This window comes from Biomphalaria glabrata, chromosome 1 (assembly GCF_947242115.1).
Source record: "Biomphalaria glabrata chromosome 1, xgBioGlab47.1, whole genome shotgun sequence".
NCBI lineage: Eukaryota > Metazoa > Mollusca > Gastropoda > Planorbidae > Biomphalaria > Biomphalaria glabrata.
This window is the reverse complement of record NC_074711.1, coordinates 76,342,122-76,367,125: the sequence shown is the minus strand read 5'-3', so window position 1 is coordinate 76,367,125 and position 25,004 is coordinate 76,342,122. Positions and strand designations below refer to the sequence as shown.

General features: G+C 34.8%; 2 protein-coding genes across 7 annotated transcripts in view; one reads left to right on the top strand and one right to left on the bottom strand.

Moving 5' to 3' along the window:
* Nucleotides 1–3,933, bottom strand: part of LOC106072342 (stimulated by retinoic acid gene 6 protein-like) — a 37,730-nt gene extending 33,797 nt beyond the window's left edge. The window contains exons 1-6 of one of the 5 annotated variants that reach the window (XM_056015281.1): nucleotides 3,457–3,933; nucleotides 3,157–3,236; nucleotides 2,664–2,723; nucleotides 1,809–1,891; nucleotides 855–991; nucleotides 267–387 (exon numbers count right to left, since the gene is read on the bottom strand). In XM_056015281.1, the coding sequence (XP_055871256.1) occupies nucleotides 267–387; nucleotides 855–991; nucleotides 1,809–1,891; nucleotides 2,664–2,714 (392 nt within the window). In that variant the 5' untranslated portion in view covers nucleotides 2,715–2,723; nucleotides 3,157–3,236; nucleotides 3,457–3,933. Of the gene's footprint in view, nucleotides 1–266; nucleotides 388–854; nucleotides 992–1,808; nucleotides 1,892–2,663; nucleotides 2,724–3,156; nucleotides 3,237–3,384 lie in introns of those variants that run through there. The other 4 variants (XM_056015300.1, XM_056015291.1, XM_056015304.1 and 1 more) reach the window with 4 other exon arrangements.
* Nucleotides 3,934–6,611: 2,678 nt separating this feature from the next.
* Nucleotides 6,612–23,142, top strand: LOC106070757 (stimulated by retinoic acid gene 6 protein-like). Of its 2 annotated transcripts, XM_056015273.1 has the most exons (18): nucleotides 6,614–6,814; nucleotides 8,218–8,300; nucleotides 8,421–8,554; nucleotides 9,463–9,583; nucleotides 10,456–10,528; nucleotides 11,278–11,421; nucleotides 11,863–11,987; nucleotides 12,802–12,904; nucleotides 13,758–13,863; nucleotides 14,867–14,942; nucleotides 15,098–15,173; nucleotides 15,339–15,387; nucleotides 16,156–16,276; nucleotides 16,943–17,059; nucleotides 17,738–17,901; nucleotides 19,962–20,136; nucleotides 20,591–20,661; nucleotides 22,692–23,142. In XM_056015273.1, exons 1-18 carry the CDS (start codon nucleotides 6,758–6,760, stop codon nucleotides 22,865–22,867), a joined length of 1,971 nt encoding a protein of 656 aa, XP_055871248.1. In that variant the 5' UTR covers nucleotides 6,614–6,757; the 3' UTR covers nucleotides 22,868–23,142. The 2 variants fall into 2 exon arrangements, with proteins under 2 accessions (XP_055871251.1, XP_055871248.1); XM_056015276.1 differs by lacking the exons at nucleotides 19,962–20,136; nucleotides 20,591–20,661; nucleotides 22,692–23,142 and having other exon boundaries at nucleotides 6,612–6,814; nucleotides 16,943–17,021; nucleotides 17,738–17,889.
* Nucleotides 23,143–25,004: the final 1,862 nt, after the last annotated feature.

Genomic DNA, 25,004 nt, shown 5'->3' with positions numbered 1-25,004 from the left:
TCATTAAGACTCACCATGTAGCACAGTAGATTATCTTCATTATTACTCACCATGTAGCACAGTAGATTATCTTCATTAAGACTCACCATGTAGCACAGTAGATTATCTTCATTAAGACACGCCATGTAGCACAGTAGATTATCTTCATTAAGACTCACCATGTAACACAGTAGATTATCTTCATTAAGACTCGCCATGTAGCACAGTAGATTATCTTCATTAAGACTCACCATGTAACACAGTAGATTATCTTCATTAAGACTCACCATGTAGCACAGTAGAATATGTTTACCACGGCTCCCACTGCTCTGTGCCTGGTACTGATGCATATAAAGAAGGGCAGACACAGCAGACATGCTATCAACACTTGCATCAAAATGTACAGAACTAAGCAAGAAACAAACAATTGCAATAATTTAGTCATGAATTCAGCTACACTTACAATATACTGTTTTATTAAAAGAGCCCATGGACTAACTAGAAGTTAACTTGTTACTAAAAGATAGGACTAAACAGAGATCGACACATTTCCGTTTTATAGGCACGAAGTATTGAAATTCTTTCTACTCAACACAGTTGCGGTTTGTTCACATATCAAATGTTGTCAAAAATGACCAGAATCTATCCCATGATAAAAAGATCTCAACTACGATTGGCTTGACATGCAGTCCGCATGTCTAATAATCGACCACCTAATCCAATTTTCTCGGTGAAACTGTGTATTGGGGAACTGTGCATAACCGTTCGACCTGATAGATAAGCCTATTTTCAATCCTAAATAATATATGACTTTTAAATTGTAAATAAAATATAACCCTTAAGGTTATACAGTTAAATTGTAAGTAAAATATAACCTTTAAACCAGGTAGACATTTCAAATCCTAAGGCATTGCCAGGCATGAAAATCACCAAGATAATGATATTGATTGAGCTTCCTAACGCCACAGCATAAGCAAGTCGATTCTCATAGCCATCAAGCAACGGAATAGGACTTAAAAGAGAGGAAAAAAATACAATGGTTATGCTTCAATAAGTCAACAAGACATAAACACACCATCAAGTGAGATTATTATATTTAAAATAGGGTAAGCCGGAACATAAATATTTAAGCTTGGCATTGTTTGAAAAAATATGATCCAAGATTTCCCAATGACATCGAAAAATGACGGTGTTTTACGAGTGGGCGAATCGCTCGTTCAAAAAAAAGATTAGAAAAGTCAGGAACAGATAGCATTTTGAAATAAAAGCCATGATTATATTTATATATTGTTTTGTGTGTTGTGCTAAGTCTTGTGAAACACTGCACTCATCCTTTATCTTTAGGATCGAGGTGATTGCAAGTGTATATTGCTTGTGTGGTACAAATGAAGGTACTGATAAGAGGGAGCTATAGTCAAGAGTCAAGGCTAATTATATCTTCACTGCTTCATTGGTCCCCATACTTAATGTGTCAAGATTGATCCAGACATCCACATTCCCCAGGAAAACAAAATTAAGACATCTACTGTTTTGACATGGATAGAGTTAAAGAAATTTGTTTTTTGCTACGTAAACGTTATAAAAATATTTCTATCAATTAAAACAAAGTTGTAGCTGTCAGTGTCAATTAGTTAAAGTTAAACATTTACTTTTGAAACTTCAGAACGCCAACATGACACATTTTTACAAATTCCTTTTTCTTTATAGTAATAAGGTTCGTATAAAGGAGAACAAGAGGCTAGACTACTATATTAAATATTTAAACATGTAGCCCTAAACCTTTATAATGGCTAAAAGTAAGTAGAATCAAGGGCACTAACTACACGTACATAATACACGCTGGACGTCCTCCACAAATACCGGGTCTATATTTCCTTTTCTCCAACATAGAGAACAAAACTATTATGAGCGTCTGAAAGTAAATGAAAAAAAAATCACAATAACAATCAAGTAATTTTTTGTCTTTTTTGTTTTGTTTTGCTGATGCTAATAATTAAAAAAAACGTTATATATGCCCATTGGAAATTCATTGTACACATCTTTGGTAAATGAAGTGAAAAAGGATCGATTCGGTGCTGTTAAAAGGATCGATTCGGTGCTGTTAAAAGGATCGATTCGGTGCTGTTAAAAGGATAAATTCGGTGCTGTTAAAAGGATCCATTCGGTGCTGTTAAAAGGATCCATTCGGTGCTGTTAAAAGGATCAATTCGGTGCTGTTAAAATTATCGATTCGGTGCTGTTAAAAGGATCGATTCTGTGCTGTTAAAAGGATCGATTCGGTGCTGTTAAAAGGATAAATTCGGTGCTGTTAAAAGGATCGATTCGGTGCTGTTAAAAGGATAAATTCGGTGCTGTTAAAATGATCGATTCGGTGCTGTTAAAAGGATCCATTCGGTGCTGTTAAAAGGATCAATTTGGTGCTGTTAATAGGATCCATTCGGTGCTGTTAAAAGGATCGATTCGGTGCTGTTAAAAGAATCCATTCGGTGCTGATAAAAGGATAAATTCGGTGCTGTTAAAAGGATCCATTCGGTGCTGTTAAAAGGATCAATTCGGTGCTGTTAAAAGGATCCATTCGGTGCTGTTAAAAGGATCCATTCGGTGCTGTTAAAAGGATCCATTCGGTGCTGTTAAAAGCATATTCTATGGACTGATCAATGAAACAATCTATTGCGATTACTTACCGCAGGAACCAGCATCAAATAATGAATGATGTATCGTGGAAGTAAAGCCATGAAATCTGCCTAGAAAAAAAAATGAAAATCTTAATAAGCGTAATGTACCTGAGAAAAGTTTTTTTTTTTAACGAGTGTATATCAAGTCAATTTGTCTTGTTGTCTAGTTAAAATCTTTCTCCAACTTCCCATTCTGGGACCACAGTAAATGGAATGAAGATGAAACTATGCATAATCATTTAATGTCAATGAAGATGCATGAATCAATAAAAGAATGTTATATGGGAAATTTACTAAATATTACAGGCTTTAGTTCCATTTCTGCTAGATAAAACAAATTGTGTCGAGTTTTAAATTGATCCGAGAATGGGAAATGAAAGAAAAAAATATGCTTAAACCCTCTACCAGACAGATAGACGGACAAAGAGGCAGACAGAAAGAGTTGATATAAGCTTTGTAAAATATATAAGACATTAAATAAAATCATAAAGAGAAGGCATACCTTTTGTAATCCTTTAAGCTTTATAACATATGACGACTTATGTAACTGCAGCTATAAGACGACTCCCAAAGCATTGGCCCCTGGGATAATGATAAATACTAATGAAATATAGAAAAGAAAATTTTTCACTAAGAAAAATACTTGAATTAAAAATAAAAATAGCAAGATAACTAACAACTATTAAAAGTGAATTTTAAAACGAGAGGTTATTAATTTGTAATTACGTACATTGGCATTAATTTTATTACGAGAGCAAGTAAAGTAAAAGTGAAATCAAAATATCCTATCCATGATCCTAACCTGATATCCTATACACTATGTAAAAATGCAATTTCTGTGAAGTGAAAGGCAACCACATGTTTGGACATATTGAATAGTCTGATGTGTTGTCGTCACGCTCTACAAAGCATAATACAGTTATTTACTTCCGTGCACATCTGTTTAGTCACATCAAGATGAATTGCAACCAGGGCTCCGGATTTCAACAGCTATTAGGCACAGCCACTTCCTAAAACAGGGCCGGGTTTAGGTATATGAAGGGCCCGGGGAAGAATTTTTGTGGAACCCCTTAGGGGCGGACTGGCTATATGGGCGTTAGGGCAAATGTCCGGTGGGCCGGTACCCAATCAGATGGATACCACTAAGACTCGTATCAAATTGTAAAAAAATAATATACTTTTATAAAAGGAGCACTCAGAGGGTCGTGATCTACAGACTCTACATCCGTATACAAACGTATACAGTGCTTTTTATAGGCTTCATCCCTAATAGGGGCCTAGCGATTAACATAGGACCTATATTTCTTATAAAGATATAAAGTTCATGTTGAAGTGAATATATTCGGATGAATCCATAAAGGGACCGATCACAACTCTCCAGTCTTATAGACAGTCACATACGAATTGTTATTGGTTTGACTGAGTCGTAATTAATTAATTTATATTATTTTATTTAGTATAAATGAATGGATGTGTACATTTAATTCCATATGCCCGAGAACATGGCTGGGAGGGAAACCGAACCCGAGGAGAACGTGCCTATGATGAGATAGTTATACAGAATTTTAAAGATATAAACTTAATTGACATGGGTGTATCTTGTAATTATACTGTCTTGTCTTGAGCTTGTGAACGAAGTCACTGCACATTAAAGATGTGTCAAGAATAGGCTGAGAAACATCATGACCTGAGGCAGAAACTTTCATGGTGACGGCTGTTGCTAGAGACGTTCTACAAGTAATCCATATGGACACAGTCGAATATTTGAGTTCGTTAATGGGGGATCTTAACGAGACTTGTATGTGAATAGCAAGTACATGGTTATGTTAACATAGGCTTACATGGTAGCATGATTTTCTGTTCACGTTATAAAAAATCCAATTTCAAGTGTCATTAGGTAATACCAAGTAGATAAAAGAAATTATGAAGAAATGTATCCATATAGATAACCATGCCAACTATCTACTAGTAGAGATGCATCATGTTACGTAAACCGACTTTTCGTCACAATATCAAACTTAGCAAAATGATTTTGAGATTATGTATAATTCGATGCCTCTCATGTAATTTGGGAAATGCCCGGGCCGATTTTGACACCCAGTCCTCCACTGGAAGCCCCCAACAGTTTTACAAATTTTTTAATTTTTAATAAAGATAAATGAAAATACCTATACCTAAAAGCATGCTCTTTTATTTCATCTTGTCTGTTTGGGAAGCGCCATATCATCAAATGCCAACCTAGATGATGAGGTAGACTTCCATGTTGCATGTGCCAGGGCTGCTTTTGGCAGACTTTAAGGACAAGTGTGGCAACGGAGAGGACTCAGCATATCCACAAAACTGAAAGTTTACAGTGCTGTTGCTCAGTGGCGTCACTAGTGTCGGTGTCACCCGGTGCGGTAAGCTCAGGGTGTCACCCCTTCCAAGGACAAAAATAATCTCTTCCTTAAAAAACAAACAACTATTGTTTTTGTTTTTTTTGGGGGGTTTCTTTATGTTAAACAATAAAAATGTAAGCTTATTAATTGATTGGTTACACCCAAAAATGGTTTTCGATTCTATTTTAAAATGTTTTTTTTTATATTTTATCAAACGTGATTACATGTACAATTATTTGAGAAACATTGAAATGAACATTTTTATAAGAGATTATGTAATAGCTCCTTACGGAAAAGGTTTTAAATGATACTAGTGTTTCTCAACTGCTTCCAAAAAGGCAAATGAAGCACTGAACAGGTTTACGTCCTGTAAAACATCATTAAGCAAAGCCTGGAATAATAATTTAATAATAATTTTATTTATAAAGCGCTGTTAACAAACAAAATGTAGGCTCAAGGCGCTGTAATAACATTACAAACACAAACACGACAATAGAGATAAAAAACTAATCTAAAAAAGTTTTAAACAAGTAGGTCTTAATGTTCTTCTTAAAAGTGGTATATAGCATGTTGTCTGTCTGAGATCAATGGGGAGAGAGTTCCAAACCTTTGGTCCGTGCACTGAAAAAGCCCGCAGACCGTAGCTTTTGAGGGAGAAACGTGGCACCACTAAAAGCGTTGTCCATTGAGTGCAGGGCTCTCTGGGGGACATATGGAGTAATCAGTTCTCTAAGGTACAGGGGCATTTCATTGTTATATATACACTGATGACAAAGTGTGGCGACCTTGTAATCGATTCTCGCTTCCACGGGAAGCCAATGGAGCATGCGCAAGAGCGTAGTAGCAGAATCTTGTCTTGTTTTTCTAAGTACTATTCGTGCGGCGTTGTTCTGTATACGTTGCAGTTTGGCTATTTTGCTAGCACGGCGTTACAGTGGTCAAGGCGGGAGAGTATGAATGCCACAGCTAGCGTTTTTGTTGACTCCGTTGTTAAATATGGTCGGATCTGGCTGCAGATAAAGACCCTTGCAGAGCTGACTATCGAAAGATAGTGTTGAGTCGAAGAAAACTAAAAGATTCCGCACTACATGGACATAAGGAAGCTGGCAGTTCGTAATAAAAAGAGAATCTGTGCTTTCAACTTTTAAGGCGTTGTTCCCAGTGCCAGTCTTAATTATTTCTGTCTTATCTTCGTTTATCAGTTTTGTAGATTTTTAAAAAATTGACAGCAGCAAGACACAGATGCCCGAACACGTTTTATTTATTTATTTATTTTTCAAATTTAACAATTAATTTTGTTTAAAATTTAACAAGAATATCAAAAAAATTACACCACATGCTGTACGTATTAACATTTGCAAAACGTTGACCGTACTTTTTGCTATGTAAGAGCGGCATGTATTTCAACACTGCCTTGATGTCTTCGGGGAATGAATGATACACATTTCTCATTTATTGAACATGCACATTACAGTACAGAGATAGCTACGATAGTTAGATATCAAACAGCCTACGGACCATTGTTCACCATTTTGATTTTATCAGCGAAGATTAAGTGAACTAATTTGATTTCGTATCTAGTTCATTGTTTGAAGGTAGTCAATCAGTAGGATCAGGTCACATATAGAGGGGCTTCTTTAAAAGAGAGAGAGAGAAAGAGATTTATATGTTCAAATTACAAGTAGGCCTACTCTCTCTCAAATTTGGGTAAACAGAACTTGAACTATGACCTTAGAAGATTTTAATATTTATTATGTTAATAACTGGATACTAATACCAGCTGTAAGTATTTCGGTTCTCATAGTGTAAAGAAGTTTTCTTTATTAGCTCTAAAAATATATGTTATTACTTTTTTGTCTATTACATGCTGTATCTAGCTCAGTGCGCTATGGCCCAATCAGTATTTGGTCGAAAGGTTATCTCAGAGAAGTTTTACGTGCTACCTTTAGGCGCTGAGTAAACACAACTTTGTTTGAAATCGAGGGTCTTGATATGTAGACACGCCTTTGTTGCAACTCAGCCACACATCCTACACCTTAGCCAAATAAGACTAATCATATATTTGCAAATAATCTTTCTATTTCTGTAAATCCTTATATTATCTTCTCCATTTTATTGCTAATTTGCATACCCATTTTTTTTTGCTTTACTAAAACCATAAAGCTACAAATGTATGGCTTTGTTCCTGAGAACATATTCGTATGTCTAGAGTCTTGGTCTTTCACTTGTTCTGGTTTCTTGCTCTGCTCCATTCATGCTGGACCTTCCTCCTATGTGTTGCAGACAGTATCTTAAATAGATCTTTCCTTCACGTAGATCATATGCGCTATCATCAGGATTGTCTAAAGTTCGAATCCTGCTCGCTGTCATTCCCTGCCGTCATGCAGAATATTTTGGCTAGGACGTAATTTCATTCCTGAAGAAAGGCGGAAAACAAACAAACAAACCTAACCTATTGTCATCCCTCAAAGTTGACTCATTAAGACTTTGCATCGAAAGTAATTGGGGGGTTTGAAATGAAAACACTTAGTAGACTGATAAGCTGACTTTGCCTTAAGTATCCGACTTCATCCCATTCCCTTGTATGTAAAATTAATTTGACTAGGCTTAGAGCTTGAGCCACTCGGCCAGGTGACTTTTAAAATTTCTCGAGTTACAACTAGGGATTAAATAAAGCCTTGTTAAGAAATGGGATTGCGTGGATCTCTAGTAAGCGATTTACAGGAAAGGCTTAAAAGTACACCTGAACTGAATGTACAATCTGACAACGGATAGTTGTCTACTAAAGATTTGGTTCTATTACCAGCGAGGATGTCCGAGACTATAAAGTCCACTTTTTAGTGTAATCTGGGAAACTGAGAGTTTACAGAAATGTATTGCAGTGGAAGCTGGACGATGACTCAACAATCTGGAGCACTAACTTCAGGACCAGCGAATCACCACAGAATTTCTGACCAAAAAAAACAAACAAACAAAAACACACCAATTAGCCCGATAAACATATTTTCATTGTTGTAATGTTATATATGTAAACATACTATTCAGAATTATAATCAGTATCAGTTATATATCGATCGTTTTCTTACAAAATAAACTTTCATCTATCGATTGACTTTGAGAGTCTGACATTAACATTTAGTCGTGCCACTAACCTATCATCTTCTACATCCTTTTCTCTCCCACAGGCCTTCATTATTTTGTTCCTTTCCTTCTTGGAGAAAAGAACTTACCGACCTGATGTCTGCAATGGGCGGCCGGCTTTAGTCATGTAAATATTGTTCGTATTAGTCGTAGCTTCTGGTGAACTTTGCTTCAGACTTTTCGTTCTTGTGTGTTGCATTAAGAATCAGTTCTAATATGAAAAATAAATACCAGCTTTTTGTTTCAGTCCTCTGCCTTTTCTCGATGGCTATGAGAATAGACTGGCCTATTCTGTGGCCTTTCTAACGATTATGAATACATTTGTTTCCCTACTGACGTCTCAGAATACAATCAATATAGATATACCTTTGTGGGGTCGAGGTAAGCAAACAATATGAACATGCTTGTGTCACTGAACATTACATTGTATAGTTATATGGTACAGACGTTCCTACAAAGATACAGAGTTACCAGACGTCGGTACCTCCAAAGGAGGACAGAAAGGAGGACAAAGAATTATAAAAGGAGGGCAGAAAACTAAAGCATATTTACCCAAAACAAGACACAGTAAACTTTAAAGACCAAGCTTCAAAATGTAAACATATTTAAATGTAAACATATCATAGAGTGTGGGTGTTGATCTCCTCAGTCATAGAACGGCTAGGGTTCATCTCGTAGCTGGAAAAACAACAATAGTAAAAACAATATTTTTGTCAGATAAAGGAACGTTCTCTTCAGACAGAGCTTTGTGAGAAAAACGCCTCTTACAGACTCAAAGATGAGTCTACTTCTCTCTACTGTGAATCTTTTTTTCAAAGGAAAAATTCGTAGATCTTGAGTAGCTCTATGCTTCACTTGAACAATTTAATACAAACACAACGGTCGCCGAGGGAGGTCGTCATAAGAACGGTGACATCTCCATATTCTGTAAATAGTTTAAAGTACTGATCAAACAATTCATCATCATCAGTTTCCCATTACTTCAGGAGGCACTGTACGCATGATAATGGGTCATTTAGAGCTATGAGTTTGTGTGTTTAAACCAGTAAATATGAAGGGTTAAATTCAACTGTTGATAATATCAAATTGCAATAAATAACAGACATGTCCCCCTGCTGCAGGACGTCTGGTAACCCTAACAACATGTTTTTCAAATATTATTCAATGTCTTGAAAAGTTTGAGCAAAACTGTTGACAAAGTTTTATAACGCGAACAATACCATTTTCTTTTTATTGTTGTAAAGACCAAATTGTGTTTACACTTTTTGGTTTCGTTCACTACATTTCAGCGCTGATTGTTTACATGCAAGCATTTGTTGGCTGTCTGACATGTTTCCCATTTTTCGCGTGCTTGTCAACACGTTACAGAGTAGCAGGTGCAATCATATGTATTGTCTATTCCATAGTATGGTAAGTATCTTATCTTATAAATAAAAGACGTTCCTTCAAAACAAAGACAATCATGACGTTCTACCCGTAGCCCTGTGTTAATCAGGTTACGCACGTTACCTCAAGAGTTACACTCTGCTTTGTCACTAGTTGACCTGGCGGATTAAAGCTACCCGTAGCATAGTCTAATGCCACTAGGGAAGATGTCGCGCTTTTACAGATTGTTCTATCATATTGAATTACAGCTTTGCTTTTTTTCTTTGTGTCTCTCTGAGTATTTTATAAGGTTGTATTTTTTTTTTAAATCTGTAAATTATGCTTCAGTGTTTTCTCGTATTTACCATTTTACTTTTAGTCTTCTGTTCTGAAGTGTCTCTACATTTAGTACTTTTAATAAAAGTGTTACTCTTGTCAAATGTGAATAACCTTTGTTTTTCCATACCGTATGGCCATATTTAGCATCGGTTTTGTTTACTTTATGTTGGGGATTAATGAGTGTGTTGCATTCTCTAAATAATTTAAAATATAAATATAATTAGTTATATTAAAACAAATGGAACAATTTGCCGGTTAACTTTAGCATGTTCATTGTGAACAGATGAACTTTTGTTTATAAAGTTTGTGCATGTGTAAAGCGTATTTGAGCTTGTAATGAAAGGACAGAAGGATTATTTTTCTAATTTATATATATATATATAAAAATGCATATACTGAATGGAGAATACCCAACAAAAGACAATGATTATGAAGTAATCCGGGTTACCTTTCTTGTTTTACAAAAGATAACAACCTCATTCAATATTTTTGTGTATGCTTTGTTGTGTCTTTTTTTTTTTTTATTTTTGTTTTAGGGTTTTGGCTCCTATTTGAAATCTGCAACTTTTTATTTTCAGGCTCTCTTTGAGCGTTGTGAGCATTGCTAAAGAAGCGAATGACGTCACCAACATGACAATCTGGTCTATCGATGTAAGTTAGAAAAAACAAAATGTTTGAGTTTGTCATCTAAGGTTTTAGTTAGACAAAACAAAATGTTATATAATATATGTATTAGCAATTAAAATCTCTAAATCGACACTATTTATATTACCTCCCTTGCGTTCTCATATTTCTAAAACTTTAATTTGGCTTCGGAAATGTAATTAAAGTTTTAATGAATTTCTGATTGGACGCGTAGTCACAGTTTTATGAAGAATCAGATGTTTTATGTTTATATTTATACTCTTTCTATTGATCACACATTAACTGATTTAGTAGCTGATGTTTAATGAATACTTAACAGTTTTATTGTCATTGAGTCTTGTCACAGTCTTGTGCTAAATCCTAGACCTAGTTTTTGAGCGCATCTTTTTGTTTCAATTTCTTTTCCCAAATATTTCATATCAATACCTTCTCAATACTGAACATGACAAGATTTCAAAACAGCTAAAAAAAATTGAAACCAAACACGTTAAAGTTTTGAAATTTGACATTGAAGACAAGAGTTTCATTTCCAACAAATCTATTGACAACATTTCTCTTTCCAACAAATCTGTTGACAACATTTCTCTTTCCAACAAATCTATTGACAACATTTCTCTTTCCAACAAATCTATTGACAACATTTCTCTTTCCAACAAATCTATTGACAACATTTCTCTTTCCAACAAATCTATTGACAACATTTCTCTTTCCAACAAATCTATTGACAACATTTCTCTTTCCATTAAATTGGACAGCTCTCTGATAATGTTATGAACAGAATCGTTGTAGCTAAAGCTCTTCTGCTGGGATTGCCGAATGTTTTAAGCTACTCTCTGCTCATCTGTTGCTGCGTCTACATCCTCTACAGGTGTTTTACCACCAAAATGTATTTCAACAAAGTAAGCACAGCATCTTTTCGCATTTAATATTTTAATCAATTCCAACTCACACCTTGTGACATTGGCGTTAAGACCCACACACTAATGATCACCACTGGTTTATCTCACATAACTGTAACAGCAGTAATTAACTGAAATACAAGAGAGCTCCTTGCATAAGGCGGCCTCCAAACGAGACAGCTGGAGGTTTCTTACAAGGCCGAGGCATACACAACTTGAGATCAACAGGAAATCCCCCCCCCCCAAAAAAAAAAAATAAAACCTAGATGGCGAACAAAGGTTATATCTGTATCTAATAATACGTAATTTGTCATTCAATGTTCTCTTTGTAAAAGAAATATGTTAATTATAGGAGCCTTGCTTTTAATGAAAAATTATATTACATCCGATGTATTACGACTACTCTTGTCACATTTAAAAGACAAAATGAACTTGTTCCAGCATGTGAACATTATCCTGAGGCCCCATCAAGAGGAACATGTACGATGGGTTTTTAAGAAATCTAAGACTCCCTTGACTTATGAAGAGCTGACGGAGAAACCAAAGCTAACATTTATTCAACGCATGTAAGAACATTGTTAGACTGTTAGTTAACATTTATTCATTGCATGTAACAGCATTGTTAGACTGTTAGTTAACATTTATCCAACGCATGTAAAACATTGTTAGACTGTTAGTTAACATTTATTCAACGCATGTAAGAACATTCTTAGACTGTTAGTTAACATTTATTCAACGCATGTAAGAACATTCTTAGACTGTTAGTTAACATTTATTCAACGCATGTAAGAACATTCTTAGACTGTTAGTTAACATTTATTCAACGCATGTAAGAACATTCTTAAACTGTTAGTTAACATTTATTCAACGCATGTAAGAACATTCTTAGACTGTTAGTTAACATTTATTCAACGCATGTAAGAACATTCTTAGACTGTTAGTTAACATTTATTCAACGCATGTAAGAACATTCTTAGACTGTTAGTTAACATTTATTCAACGCATGTAAGAACATTCTTAGACTGTTAGTTAACATTTATTCAACGCATGTAAGAACATTCTTAAACTGTTAGTTAACATTTATTCAACGCATGTAAGAACATTCTTAGACTGTTAGTTAACATTTATTCAACGCATGTAAGAACATTCTTAAACTGTTAGTTAACATTTATTCAACGCATGTAAGAACATTCTTAAACTGTTAGTTAACATTTATTCAACACATGTAAGAACATTGTTAGACTGTTAGTTAACATTTATCCTTGATAGACAGTCAAGTTATTACCATTCAACCACACATGTTGTTATATCGACATTTGCATATTGTGTTGAAGTCTAGTTTTGTACAATAAACTTGTTTTTTTGTTTTGCTGTCTTCAGGCACAACGAGAAGAAGCTCAGGCTCTTCACAAACTTTCCCTTTTTCAAATACCCAACAAAAATTTTGGCGATGGTTTGTGTACAAATTGGAGTTGTCTACTGGGTAAATCTCAGTAGCAATGCTGAGTTTTAAAAATTCCCATTTATAATGTTAAGTTCATAAATTAAAATAAAATATCAATACTTTTCCAATCAAATTTTTATCAACTTGTATTTATAGTTGATTACGAACAATTGTATGTTCCTTTTATTATCATTGTGTGTATGCATCTAAAAAATATATTTTGATTGTTGTAAAAAAAAAACAACTTTTTTGGTTTGGGGGGGGGGGGGGACGATGGGTACTCAGCGTTACGAAAATTATAAAAGAGGTACACAGAAGTCAAAAGTTTGGGAAACACTATTAAATTGGGTAAAGAAGCAAATCTTATTGGCATGCATGGTATTGTCTATTGGATTAATGATGCAAATCATAATTACTTGTATTCAAATTGATTTTTACTTGCGTATTCCTCGTCTAATGAGAACTGCAATCACTATTATCTGAATTGTTTTTGGTTAATTTATTTAGATGGAAACAAAGCCACAGAGTTTGTCAGAATACAAAACATTGGGAAAAGAGGATTTTTCTTTTGAAAAAAAAAAAGGGATGGGGGGGTAAAAATTCTCTTTTTTAATTGAATTATAATTTTTGTTTTTACTTTTCTGGCGGCTTTTTAAATATTACAATATTAGCCATGGTGATTAAAATGTAACGTAATTTAACAAGGTCACATTGTTATGCATAGGCCTACTTCTCTTTCTGAACCTATAAAAAGCTTCAGTGGTGAAAGAAACTTAGTATTGGAGTTTCTTAAACAAATGTCAGTCTTTGTGTTTGTCCCTGAGCGTGTGCGGGGGAAATCTTTACTATTTTACATACTTCAATGACTACATTGTATGTTTATATATTTCAGATGGGCACTTTACTGACTTTTTCGACTATTAAAATAGCGTATGAATGTTATCATTTGGCTAAGACTTTTGTTTCGATAGACTACAATCATATTATTATATTTTCAGGTAAGCTATCAAAAAAATGAAATAAATAAAAATGTCACGTATTATATTTTATTTACAAGACATTAAGTTTTACCGACTTTTACCTTAAAGAAATCAGAATATTTCTTGTCAGCCTCGTTTGTTAACTGGAATTTTAAACAACAAAATAGCACCGACAAATTACTGCCAATAAAATGGCGCGACAGAAAATAGCGTTGACTGACATTATGTATGATATATAATTAATAATTTATTCGTGTGTTACAATCTACTATTGAAATCTTGATCGAAAATTTAGATGATCGACATTTATTTCCATTTCAATATAAACATAGAATGATCTATAATGTATGATGTATGATAAATCTTTTTTTCTAGATTCAAAGTCATTTAGATTTTAGAAAAAAATAATTTCTTCGTGTACTTTTTCCACCTGTTTTTTCAGTGTTTTTCTCGATTTCGTTTTAAATTTTAAACTCACGAAATAACTGTAACTCTGACCGCCAAAGTAAGACAACAGGTTACTGATGAAGTTTCTACGTGGGACTGCAAACAGTTGGACAGAATCCATTTTGTAGATCAGACAACATAGGCTATTGTGGAACTATTTCTACTGAGTCATTAAATGAAACAATGTGATGTGAATTGTTACATTACGTTTGCGTGTTTATATTTGACAATGTATAAAAATAAATAAATGAATAAGAGTAGGCTAAAATAGTAAAAACCAGCGCTTTTTTATTTTGGCGGGTTTTTGTTGTTGTTTTTGGCGCTATTTTGTTTATGGCGCTATTTTGCTGTTTTTATATTTGTCGATTCAGGCCAGGTGTAATTTTAACTTATTACAAGCTATTATGACAGCATCCCCCCGCCCCTATATCCTCTTACCTAGTAGTAAGTTGACTTTTTTTTTCTGCTTATTTTTTTAAATACCTGCAAACATAAACTTTTTTACATAAACTTTTTTACATGAATTTTTTTCCCAAACAAAATAAAATGTTTTTCTTTTATTTAACAACTTTAGTTTGTGGGGCTATTGGTTTGTTCACTGCAATCACCAATTCTTTTATCCATATTTTTGTGGCTACAAGAAACTACAGGTTTGTCTATTGTTGAAACTTGATGCCAATTATATTTGAAAAATAAATTATTACTTAAAACTTTTATGGAAGAGCAAAGTTAAAATTAAAAAAAAAAAGTTATAGAGAAGTGTTAGCACTAAACTGAATACACTTGTACATTGACTTGATTTCAGATATCATTTATTAAAAATTTACCAGGGAGAAAAAGAGTTCGCAGTGAAATTTGAAGAATCTTCTCAATTTCTGTTGGTAAATTTTACTCTAAATTAATATTGATACTTTGTCTTCAATGAACAATTTTTAGAATCGAAACTAAACTACTGTTATATAAATCACGTGGTACTCTCAAAGATTTTAAACAATAAAACATCGTCGTAAACTATGATATGCTTCTCTTTTTTTTTTCTTTCACAGACCAGTAGTATGATCTATCCTGGGTATCAGATGAGCTTCTTGGTGTGGGGTAGGAATCTTATATTAGTAGTTTATTAGAGTAACAAATTCATCTCATACCTTCCCCTTCATTTTTCTCTTAGTTTGTTGAACTATTGGGGCACCACTCATGATCTGTCGACCGTCTTCTTGCATTTGTCTCTGTCTTTTGTCTTTTGTAGAATCTCTTCCAGTGTCAGGGCTGTCCATTTTTTTATGTTGTTTTCCCATCGCATTCTTTGTCTGCCTTTTCTTCTTTTTCCTGGTACTGTTCCCTGAAGGAAGGTCTATACTAGCGCTTAGGACATAAGATATTTCCATTAAGTTTAAGTTTGCATTTTGGACAGTGGTCAGCAGGTCATCGTGGTGCCCAATAGCCATGCCATTGTGATTCTTTTCCGAATCTCCTCATTTTTTATGCGGTGTTTCTATGTGATACCTAGGATACTTCTAAAACATCTCAATTCCATTGCTAGTATCCTCTTCTCTAAGTTCTGCATGTGCCTCCAACATTCACAAGCATTCAAGGAGCGCATCAGTCTGATTTTTGAGTCGAGGCATTGCCTTTGTCTTTCCATATGGTTTTAAGTTTTGCAAGTGCTGCCTTTGACTGTGCAATTCTGGCCAGTAGTTCTGGTTCGGTTTCTACGTCTGAAACGATAGCTTCTGGGTATTTTAAACTGCTGACACCTATCATTAAACTGCTACACAATGTAGTGATTAGAATAATGTATCTACTCTATGAACTTGTATTACATCAACCACGGTAGACACTTTACGTGTTATTATTGGTCTACAGGTTGCGCCATCGCTTTTGGCTTCGTTTTCCTGTTGCTTCTGTTTATAGTAGAGACGTTTTACTTACTTGCCATCGAAGATCTACTCAAAGATATGTTGCTGAACATTGTTCAAGTTCTTAGGTAATGGGATATAGTGAACATCAGTATTAGGCTATAGGATCATGCATGTAAATATGTTTAATGAACATTGATGGGTTTACTGAACCTTAAAATATATATGTTTCTGGATGTAGAGGCTCGTCAGCATTGGGCTGGCTACCCAGATCGGAGAACTCTGAATTCAAATATCCCCTTCCTTGAGGCTATACCAAAACATGAAAAATGCTTCGGAAGTCAGACTTGAGGAAACATCAGGAGCCTGTGTCCTTTAGGCAGATGCAGTGCCACACTCTGGCAGAAATGCATACGCCGCTGATTTAAAACTACATCGGTACCTCCCGTTCATTTTGAACACATTAGAGGCATGTAGATGGGGAGGGACTAGTGTGGGGGACATTAACTAAAGCCCCAGGCATTCATCTCATTGTATGAGTTGAACAATAGCAGCTCCCAGACGGAAGGAGGCCAATCCGAATTATCTCAAAAAGTTAACATTAACTTTAGGACCGCCAGAAATTTAAAGTTTGTTGTCAATTGTTTTTAGGGGGGGTTTTTTTTCGTTTTTTTTTCGATTTTTTTTCTTGGAAAAATAGTAATTAGATCTTGAGTAAACTTTTATTTTAAAATTTGTTAACAAAAATGTTGATTTACATAAACAATTCAAACGGGGTATTTTTGTTTTTCCAGTTTCCCAGTCACTACAATTATTCTGTTCTACCTTCAAATGCTCCTGAGTAAGAAGGTTTTGCTGCAGGAGAAGATGAAGGTCAGTGACAAGCATCCGCCACTTAACATTAATAACAGGTACTCCAACAAGATACTATGTTTGATTTGTTTATTTTATTTAGGGCTGAAAGTCCATAAAAGAAGTTGAATAAAAGCTAATATCATGAAATGAGCTTACAATGGTCACATTGGAAGTTATATTTCCATTAAACGACCTCCTATTAATTTCTTGATCTTTGAAGAGTCTGTTGTGTTGTGGCTCATAGAAACCCCCCCCCCTCCTTTAATTGGAATGTTTAACGCTTTTCGACGTAATAAAAATAAAAATATAAAAAAGTATAGTTAAAAACACTATTTCTTACATAGCATTCTAAAGTTTGTATACACATATTTATCTGTAGAAAGTCAGATCATGTCGCACCACCCCTTTTATACATTTTTAAATATATTCATAAAGACATCGCTTGGTTTATGTTATGAGTAACGAGCTGAATAGAGACTAGTCACTATAGAAGGCCTTAACACTGACCTGCAACGTCGCAACCTGTGGGCAGTTTAGACATTGGCTCTTCGCCTTGTCACACAAGTCTGACGTCACAACCTGTGACGTGGAAACGAGCTATTGGTCTAAACTGCCCACAGGTTGCAACGTCTCAGGCCAGTGTTCAGGCATTTTCTATAACAATTGGTATTGGCTGACCCCCTCCCCCCCCCCCCATTCAAACACTAGTGATACTGCTTTGTTTTTTCGAGCAGAAAATTGTTTGAACTGATTAACTATTATTCACTGTTCACCAACATGGCCGTGGGACTCGCCACCTGTTTGTTACGGATCATACTCAGCACGTTCTTCGGAGTGTTTGCTGTAGGGCGGCTGGACAAAAGTGTTTTTACTCGCGACAGGGAAACATTCGATAGAGGTCAGAGTTAAGTTGTTTTTATGTTGTTATAAAGCTTACATTTACTCCCCTTGGTCTGTCTGTCTTGGTGGATTCTTTAACACTTCCCATTCTCCCATTCTCGGATCATGTTAACATTTTTTACACAACTATTCTTTGTCGATGACAAACCGAATGTGAATCAATAAAAAGAAAATTGCCAATTATTTAATCAGTCAATAAATAATTAATCTTCTTTTACTTAAAAAGGGCAGATAAACCTTGCACTATTGAGATATATTGTACCGATTGAACGGTGCTCTCCCTTCATCCAATATAAGCTGTTTTTAAGTCTTATTTTTTTAATTTTGCAAGTGTAGTGTAACTTGAAGTTCCTAGCAAACATATGTCTTTAGAAACGTATGAAGTAAGTAGAGAATCTTTAGAAATGTACATATCAAGAAAAGTAGAGATTCGATAAGAATTTAACAAATAAAACAGTAGATTTTTTTTTAAAATAGTGACTGTCTGTTATTATTACTCTTGTTTAGTGATACTTCCATACACCTACAGCTTAATCAATGCCTTCAGACGCGCATTAAACTCGTCTTATTTCGAATGAAATCTCAAAACCTTTCTAGACTAAATAATGAAGTGGAACTCGCTCCTACTTAGTACTCGGTCTTTGGCGTGTTGCTCTAGACAGCCAGCGCAATGAAACTGATGTGGGTGTATTATATTTTTCAGGGCTTCACTTTATATGCTTAGCTCTTGTGTTTCTTGACTTTGTCTTGGCCCGCTAGCGGGTTCTTCAATACTCAATTACAATTACTTAATACTTGCTTAGTTACTCACAAAAGAACAATTACTACTAGATACACTCAAACTATAGATATCAATTGAAATAAATTGAAATACGAATAATAGTTTAATATTCAATAAGCACATAATGAAATCAACTTCAATAAATATTTAATACACAAAACACCAGTCCAGGAAGTAAACGTCCAACCTTCCTGGACCGGCAGTAAGACCTCACTAACTTAATTAACACACTCTCTCGCATATTGAACGAAGACTAAATCATACAGTCCATAACACGTGCAACAAACACTTCGCATTCATAACAAGGGGATATAACAATCATACCAAAATATCAAAGCAACATTCATTCTCGCCATACCTCCCCCTGACAATATTATTCTTATTATTGAACTTCAAATAACTTGAACTTAATATATCTTTTATTAACAGAATGAATTGAAATGACACTTAAACAATCTAACTCCAATACACGTCTGTGCTGTCTCGCATCTCTGAGTCGTCTTCCACTCTCACCCACGAGACTTCTTAACAGAACTGATGATTCTATTCAACCAAAAGCGTTTGTTAATCTTTCCTCGGCGGTACATTGGAAACACACTCTCCATAACACTTCTTCTGATTGATAGCCAAAGTGTTAAAACCATTCAGCTACAATGTACCTTGAGTTCTAGCCTTGAATTCTAGTTGAACTGAGTCTAATTTGTTTCTTTTCTGAATCAAAGACAATGCCCTCATCCTATTTACCATATAGTTGGGTTTATCAGTTTATCAGTTTATCAGAATTTCTGGGTGTAAGTTTGATCTAAATATTTTTAAAGGTCTGATTTAAAAAAAAATTGTTTAGCGAAATTTAATTCCAAAAGTTTTGTCCCTATGCGTCAAGGATCGTTCATTGTGTGGATCTTTGTGTGTTATGTCATTTTACAGTTGTTGTTTTTTTTATTAGAGCTGACTGGATGTAAATTAGTTTATTTATAACATTCATGTAGTTGAAGCTGAGAAAATCGATTAGCAATTCAATGAGTTGAATTAAATTAATGTCAATCGATTAGCAATATAATAGGTTAAGTTTAATGAAGAATAGAAATTGATTAGCAATACTATGAGTTGAATTTAATTAATGTAAATCGATTAACAATATAAAATGAGTTGAGTTGAACTAAGAATGTAAATTGTTAAGCAAAACAATGAACTTAGTTTAATGAAGAATGCATCAATACCATCTGTACTTCTCGCTGGAGTTTTTACGTTTAATGTTCAATGGTCCTAATCTTTAGGCTACAAGTCCTACCTGTCCATGTTGCTAGTGGACAATGCACACAATAATCCCAGCATGCGAGTGTTTGCACATCTTTTGTGGACGCGTGTGCTGTCCAGAAGGCTTAGACAACGTCGACCCACTGAAAGTTTCAACGACAAATCACCCCTGACGTCATCGACTCAAAATAAAAGGTATCTTTAGGCATTAATATATTTGTTCTAATTAAAGAGTTATTTATTAGTCAAGTAGATGTGGATAGACTGATTTTGGTAAAATATATGGGGATAGACAGATTTTATTTTACTAAATGTGGATAGATAGATTTTAGTGAGGTAGATGTGGATAGACAGATTTTATTTTAGTAAATGTGGATAGATAGATTTTAGTGAGGTAGATGTGGATAGACAGATTTTGGACTGAAATTAAAAACATTAAACTTAGATTTGTGGCCAATATTTTTGTTGGCCTTTACTACTTTTATCTGGCTGGTTGTAAAATCAATTTGTCGTTATCTCGTTTGTCTTAGACACAGTTCTGCCCTTTTCTAGGAGCAACATTAGTTACAAAACAACAACACCACCACAACCGAATGTGTGTATTGATGTACGTCTGTGTAATGTTTTTTTTACCTTCTCTAATGTTTAGGAAATCTAATACTGACTCGACTTCACTAGATTCTCCAATGTCGAATCCTTGGACATTTTGTGAGTATGTTGGTAAGTCAACGATTTTTCGTTTACCGCTAATATCCGAAAAAAAATAAATAAATATATATATATATATATAGTCATATAAAATAGTTTGTGTGTGTAGATCTATTTATAATTAATATTTGAAACTTATAAACATTAAATTGCTGACTGGATCTCGTCTTAATCCTAAACACCCGCCTATAACTTTGAAGAGCCTGTTGTGTTGTGCCGAGAAGACCTCAACACTGACCTGTCAGCAGTTTATATCAATTGCTCTTTGCCACGTCACAAGTCGTGACTTCGGACGTCTATGTAAGACAATGTTTCTTTAAGTTTACCAGTGCCCCCCCTCTCCGAAAAATAAATTCATTAGTCAATTGGGTTCTAGGACAAAGCTGTAAGCTCCCACAGTGAGATCCAGGAATGTAATGAAAAAGAAAAGAAACTTACATACACATTTACAACACAATTTTCCTTTTTTTTCCCCTTTTTTTTAAAAGTTTTTTTGTACACGAGAAACATTCTTTCTGGATATAGCATTGATTAGAGAAGCAGAGATTTCCCTTTCAAGTCAGCAAGGAGGTCTGGGGGGAACGCTGTCAGTTTTCCAATCAAAGTCCTGGGCTGAGGCGCCTACCAATGTGTTCTCTTGCATGATGAGCACTTATTTTTATAGTTCCTGTCCAACAAGGTTGTATTTAAAAGGCATGCCACTGGCTAATAAAGGAAATAATCCCCCTTTCAGAACTTGCTATCTATAGGGCAGATGATGTTAAGGTCATCTGTTTCTTTGGCCCACGGTTAACGAGCAGGGTTTCATGTGGCCAGCACAACGACCAACCGCTTTTACTTCCTCAACTTCAGTCAGGTACCAATTGCGACTGGCTAATGAGCATGTCAAATTTTTGTCTAATAGAGTATACCATGCGAGAGACATTCGAAGTAAATATAGTGCAGATATGTCTGCAAGACCATTTTCATGTTCATTAGATCTATAACGTTGTTTTTTTTACGTAAAAATCATTTACATATCGATGTACAAATTTTCGCCAAAAAAAAAATCACCTTTGTGACATAGAAAGTCGAGAAGAATTGTGTTTTGAAATGTGTTACTCAAAACGTTTTGAGTCCATATTGTTGCAGACGCCTCTCGAGAGAATGGAATACTTTCTTAAAGGTCTTACTTACAAGATCAAACAACATTCTCATTTGAAATTTTTTAATTTTTTTGTAAACATTGTTATTTTATTTGGTAAATATTAAACCTTTAACCCTTAAAAGTTAACTGACTGGCCTCCAACCCCCGGCTCCAAGTTTTAGAAACGATGAGTCTTCATATTGTACCTTTATACCAGTGATGCTCAAAGTACGGCCCGTGGGCCAGATCCGGCCCGCCGCGACGCGGTTTTATCCGGCCCGCCGAAACGAAAGAACAAAGTGTAGAAAAATCTCTCCCCTCCCCCCCCCCCCCACACACACACCATTTATGTGTTTATGAAAGTTGACTCTGAATGAGAATCTACCAGGAAAAGTGAACGGATCTTTACATGTTGCGGCACAGGACTATAAGCCAGCATGATTGTTTTCTAAAGTAACTAAGGCTGTTCAAAAAAAGAAAATAACATAATAAAAACGGCATTATAAACCAAATACGACTGCATACTTGGTTTGAGCCGCGAATAAAAATATCGTTAAACTACTCCAATAAATTGGAGGATCGATGGCAATATTTACCAAAAAGAGACAAGAAAATGAGTCGTTGGTAAAGCGAGCTACAATGTTGCTCACATTTGAAGTAGAGAAGTAATGAAATTTTCCGACGAGTAAAAACTAAACATCCAATATCCCATTAATAAACGTAATTACTAGATCCAGAGTTTGTAATAAAATTGTTTCAGGTCTATTTCTTTTCGTATTTGTACCTTTTCGGTCATGTGGCCCGCGACACGAGTGTCGAAATTAAAATGGCCCGCAGGTCGAATTATGTTGGGCATCACTGCTTTATACAAATGTAATTAATTGTATTAATTGTTGTATGATATGTGGCTCCTCAGAGGAATTCCGTCTGTCTAATAAAAGCAGAAAGCGCTGGTTTCTAGCCTACACCCTCATGAATAACATGGAATTAAGAAAACTACGGAAACACGAGTTGGCAAAATCTTTGAAATCCGAACACCAGCCAAAGACAAGTTCACTGGAGTCTTCTTTAAAAGAAGAAAAATCAACTTGATTTGACAATGTTGTGCAACCCATGTGTTTGCTTGAAGTCTAAACCACTTGTCTCCAGTATAGGCTTATACTCATTCCAAGGATTTATTAAACAAATCACTAGTTTTAGAGCAAGATTTCTTTTATTGATGAAAAGTTTACAGCAAATTAGTCATATCACAAACATGCAAAATACTCAGAAAATGTAAATAGATAATTGTAAATAGTAATTGCTACTAATATTTAGTAATGATGTCACAAAATGTATTATGTAAATAAAATTTGATTTGAATTTTGTGTTATATTTTTAGTTTTGTTTGAAAACATCTGGTTTATTTTGGACGGTACTAAAAATAGGATTCAGTTTTATGAGAAAAGATGTGGATAGACAGATTTTATTTTAGTTAATGTGGATAGATAGATTTTAGTGAGGTAGATTTGGATAGACAGATTTTGGACTGAAATTAAAAACATTAAACTTAGATTTGTGGCCAATATTTTTGTTGGCCTTTACTACTTTTATCTGGCTGGTTGTAAAATCAATTTGTCGTTATCTCGTTTGTCTTAGACACAGTTCTGCCCTTTTCTAGGAGCAACATTAGTTACAAAAAAAAAAACACACCACCACCACAACCGAATGTGTATGTTTGTGTAATTTATCTGCCATTGAAGGAGGCTCTATCCAAGGCAAAAAGACAGAGAGGAATGGAGAAAGACGTTCGACAAATCTTGTGTGGTGCCCTACGCTGCAACAGACTTAGGGATAGGTGAAGGAATTTTCCGTGCACTTTATTTGATAACTTTATATTAGCTATTTATTAATGATATATACGTTTAGTTTGGTTGTTGTCACAGATGCCATTATAGAATTATTTGTACATTTCCCATTTAAAAGAAATATAAACCCTTGACTGAGCCTCAGGAATTACCCCACAAATTTAGACCCTTGACAGCACCTCAGGTTTTACCCAAGCACAACACATCGTGACATCTTGTGTGTGAGTGTTGTGACAGTTGTCATTAGAATAGAAATAATAGAAGCAAGGTGGTGAAAATTACTCCTTGGATTATTGTAGCCACCCACTAGTGAGCGGTTTAGCACTTTTGATGGTGAGTGATCCAAGCTGTCAAAACACAATATTGACATTCATGCTATTAATAGGTCAGGACGTACAATCAAGTGTGTGAGTCTATGTGTGCGTGTAAACCATTTTAAATTATGCTTAGAAAGCAATCAATATTATTCATCTATACATTCATGGCTCCCTTATATTGCTAAGACATGGGTCTAGTATTTGTCGGCCATTTAATGGATAGAGCTCGACCTTCAGCGCTGGGAGATCTAAAGGTACGCTATCACTTTAAGACGAGAGATAATATTGATACGTAATAATAGTTCTAATACATTGCTTCTTCTTTTTCCTCTGCGTTATCATTGTCATGTTCGAGGGTTCAGAAAACCAGACCTAGATACAGAGGTGTAGGTAGGGAAGGGGTGCCACACGCAGGGGGCGCAAAAAAAAAAAAAAAAAAAAACGAATATGATTTCATGGAAATTTTGTTTTAATTATTTTAAGTAACAAACATTTGGACGCAGTACTAATTACTTATTGCATTACTTGATGTGTCTTATAAATTATCGATATGTTTATTTTAATTCTACAAAAGACTTCCACTTGCGTTACATTCGATGTATTAACAGTGTTGAGTACATTGCACTGTGTTTATGACAGTTGGTCAATAGGCATATGCGTAGGTAATCGCGTTTCGATATAAAAACTTTTACTAATGACAAATCTGATGATAGATTATTATTCAGTGAACAGTAGATGAGTAAAACCGTTATAATAGACTTTTCTAAATAATTAGATAAACAATAAAATAAAAAGAAACATTTTTATACTACATCTAGACCAACAATATATTTTTTTCAGTTTAGTTTAAATGAAAATATGACGCCATTAAAGAATACGTGTGTAGAAGCAACACACACACACACACACGGAGGAACCGGCATATGTGAAAGAAATCGAACACGAATTGTGTTGGTTGAATTAATTTAAAGTGAAATGTATAATTAGCATCGAGGTAGGATTTCAAGTGTGTATCTGTGTTTGACAGAGAGAGAGAGAGAGAGATGGACCCTCAGTAATTAATTA

Bases quoted from the DNA above. Each gene is read 5' to 3' on its own strand.
- LOC106070757 (XM_056015273.1), top strand. From the start codon at position 6,758: ATGACCTTAGAAGATTTTAATATTTATTATGTTAATAACTGGATACTA. The intron at 16,277-16,942 runs GTAATGGGATAT...TTGTTTTTCCAG, and splicing joins AACATTGTTCAAGTTCTTAG to TTTCCCAGTCACTACAATTA. The intron at 20,137-20,590 runs GTATCTTTAGGC...TCTAATGTTTAG, and splicing joins TCATCGACTCAAAATAAAAG to GAAATCTAATACTGACTCGA.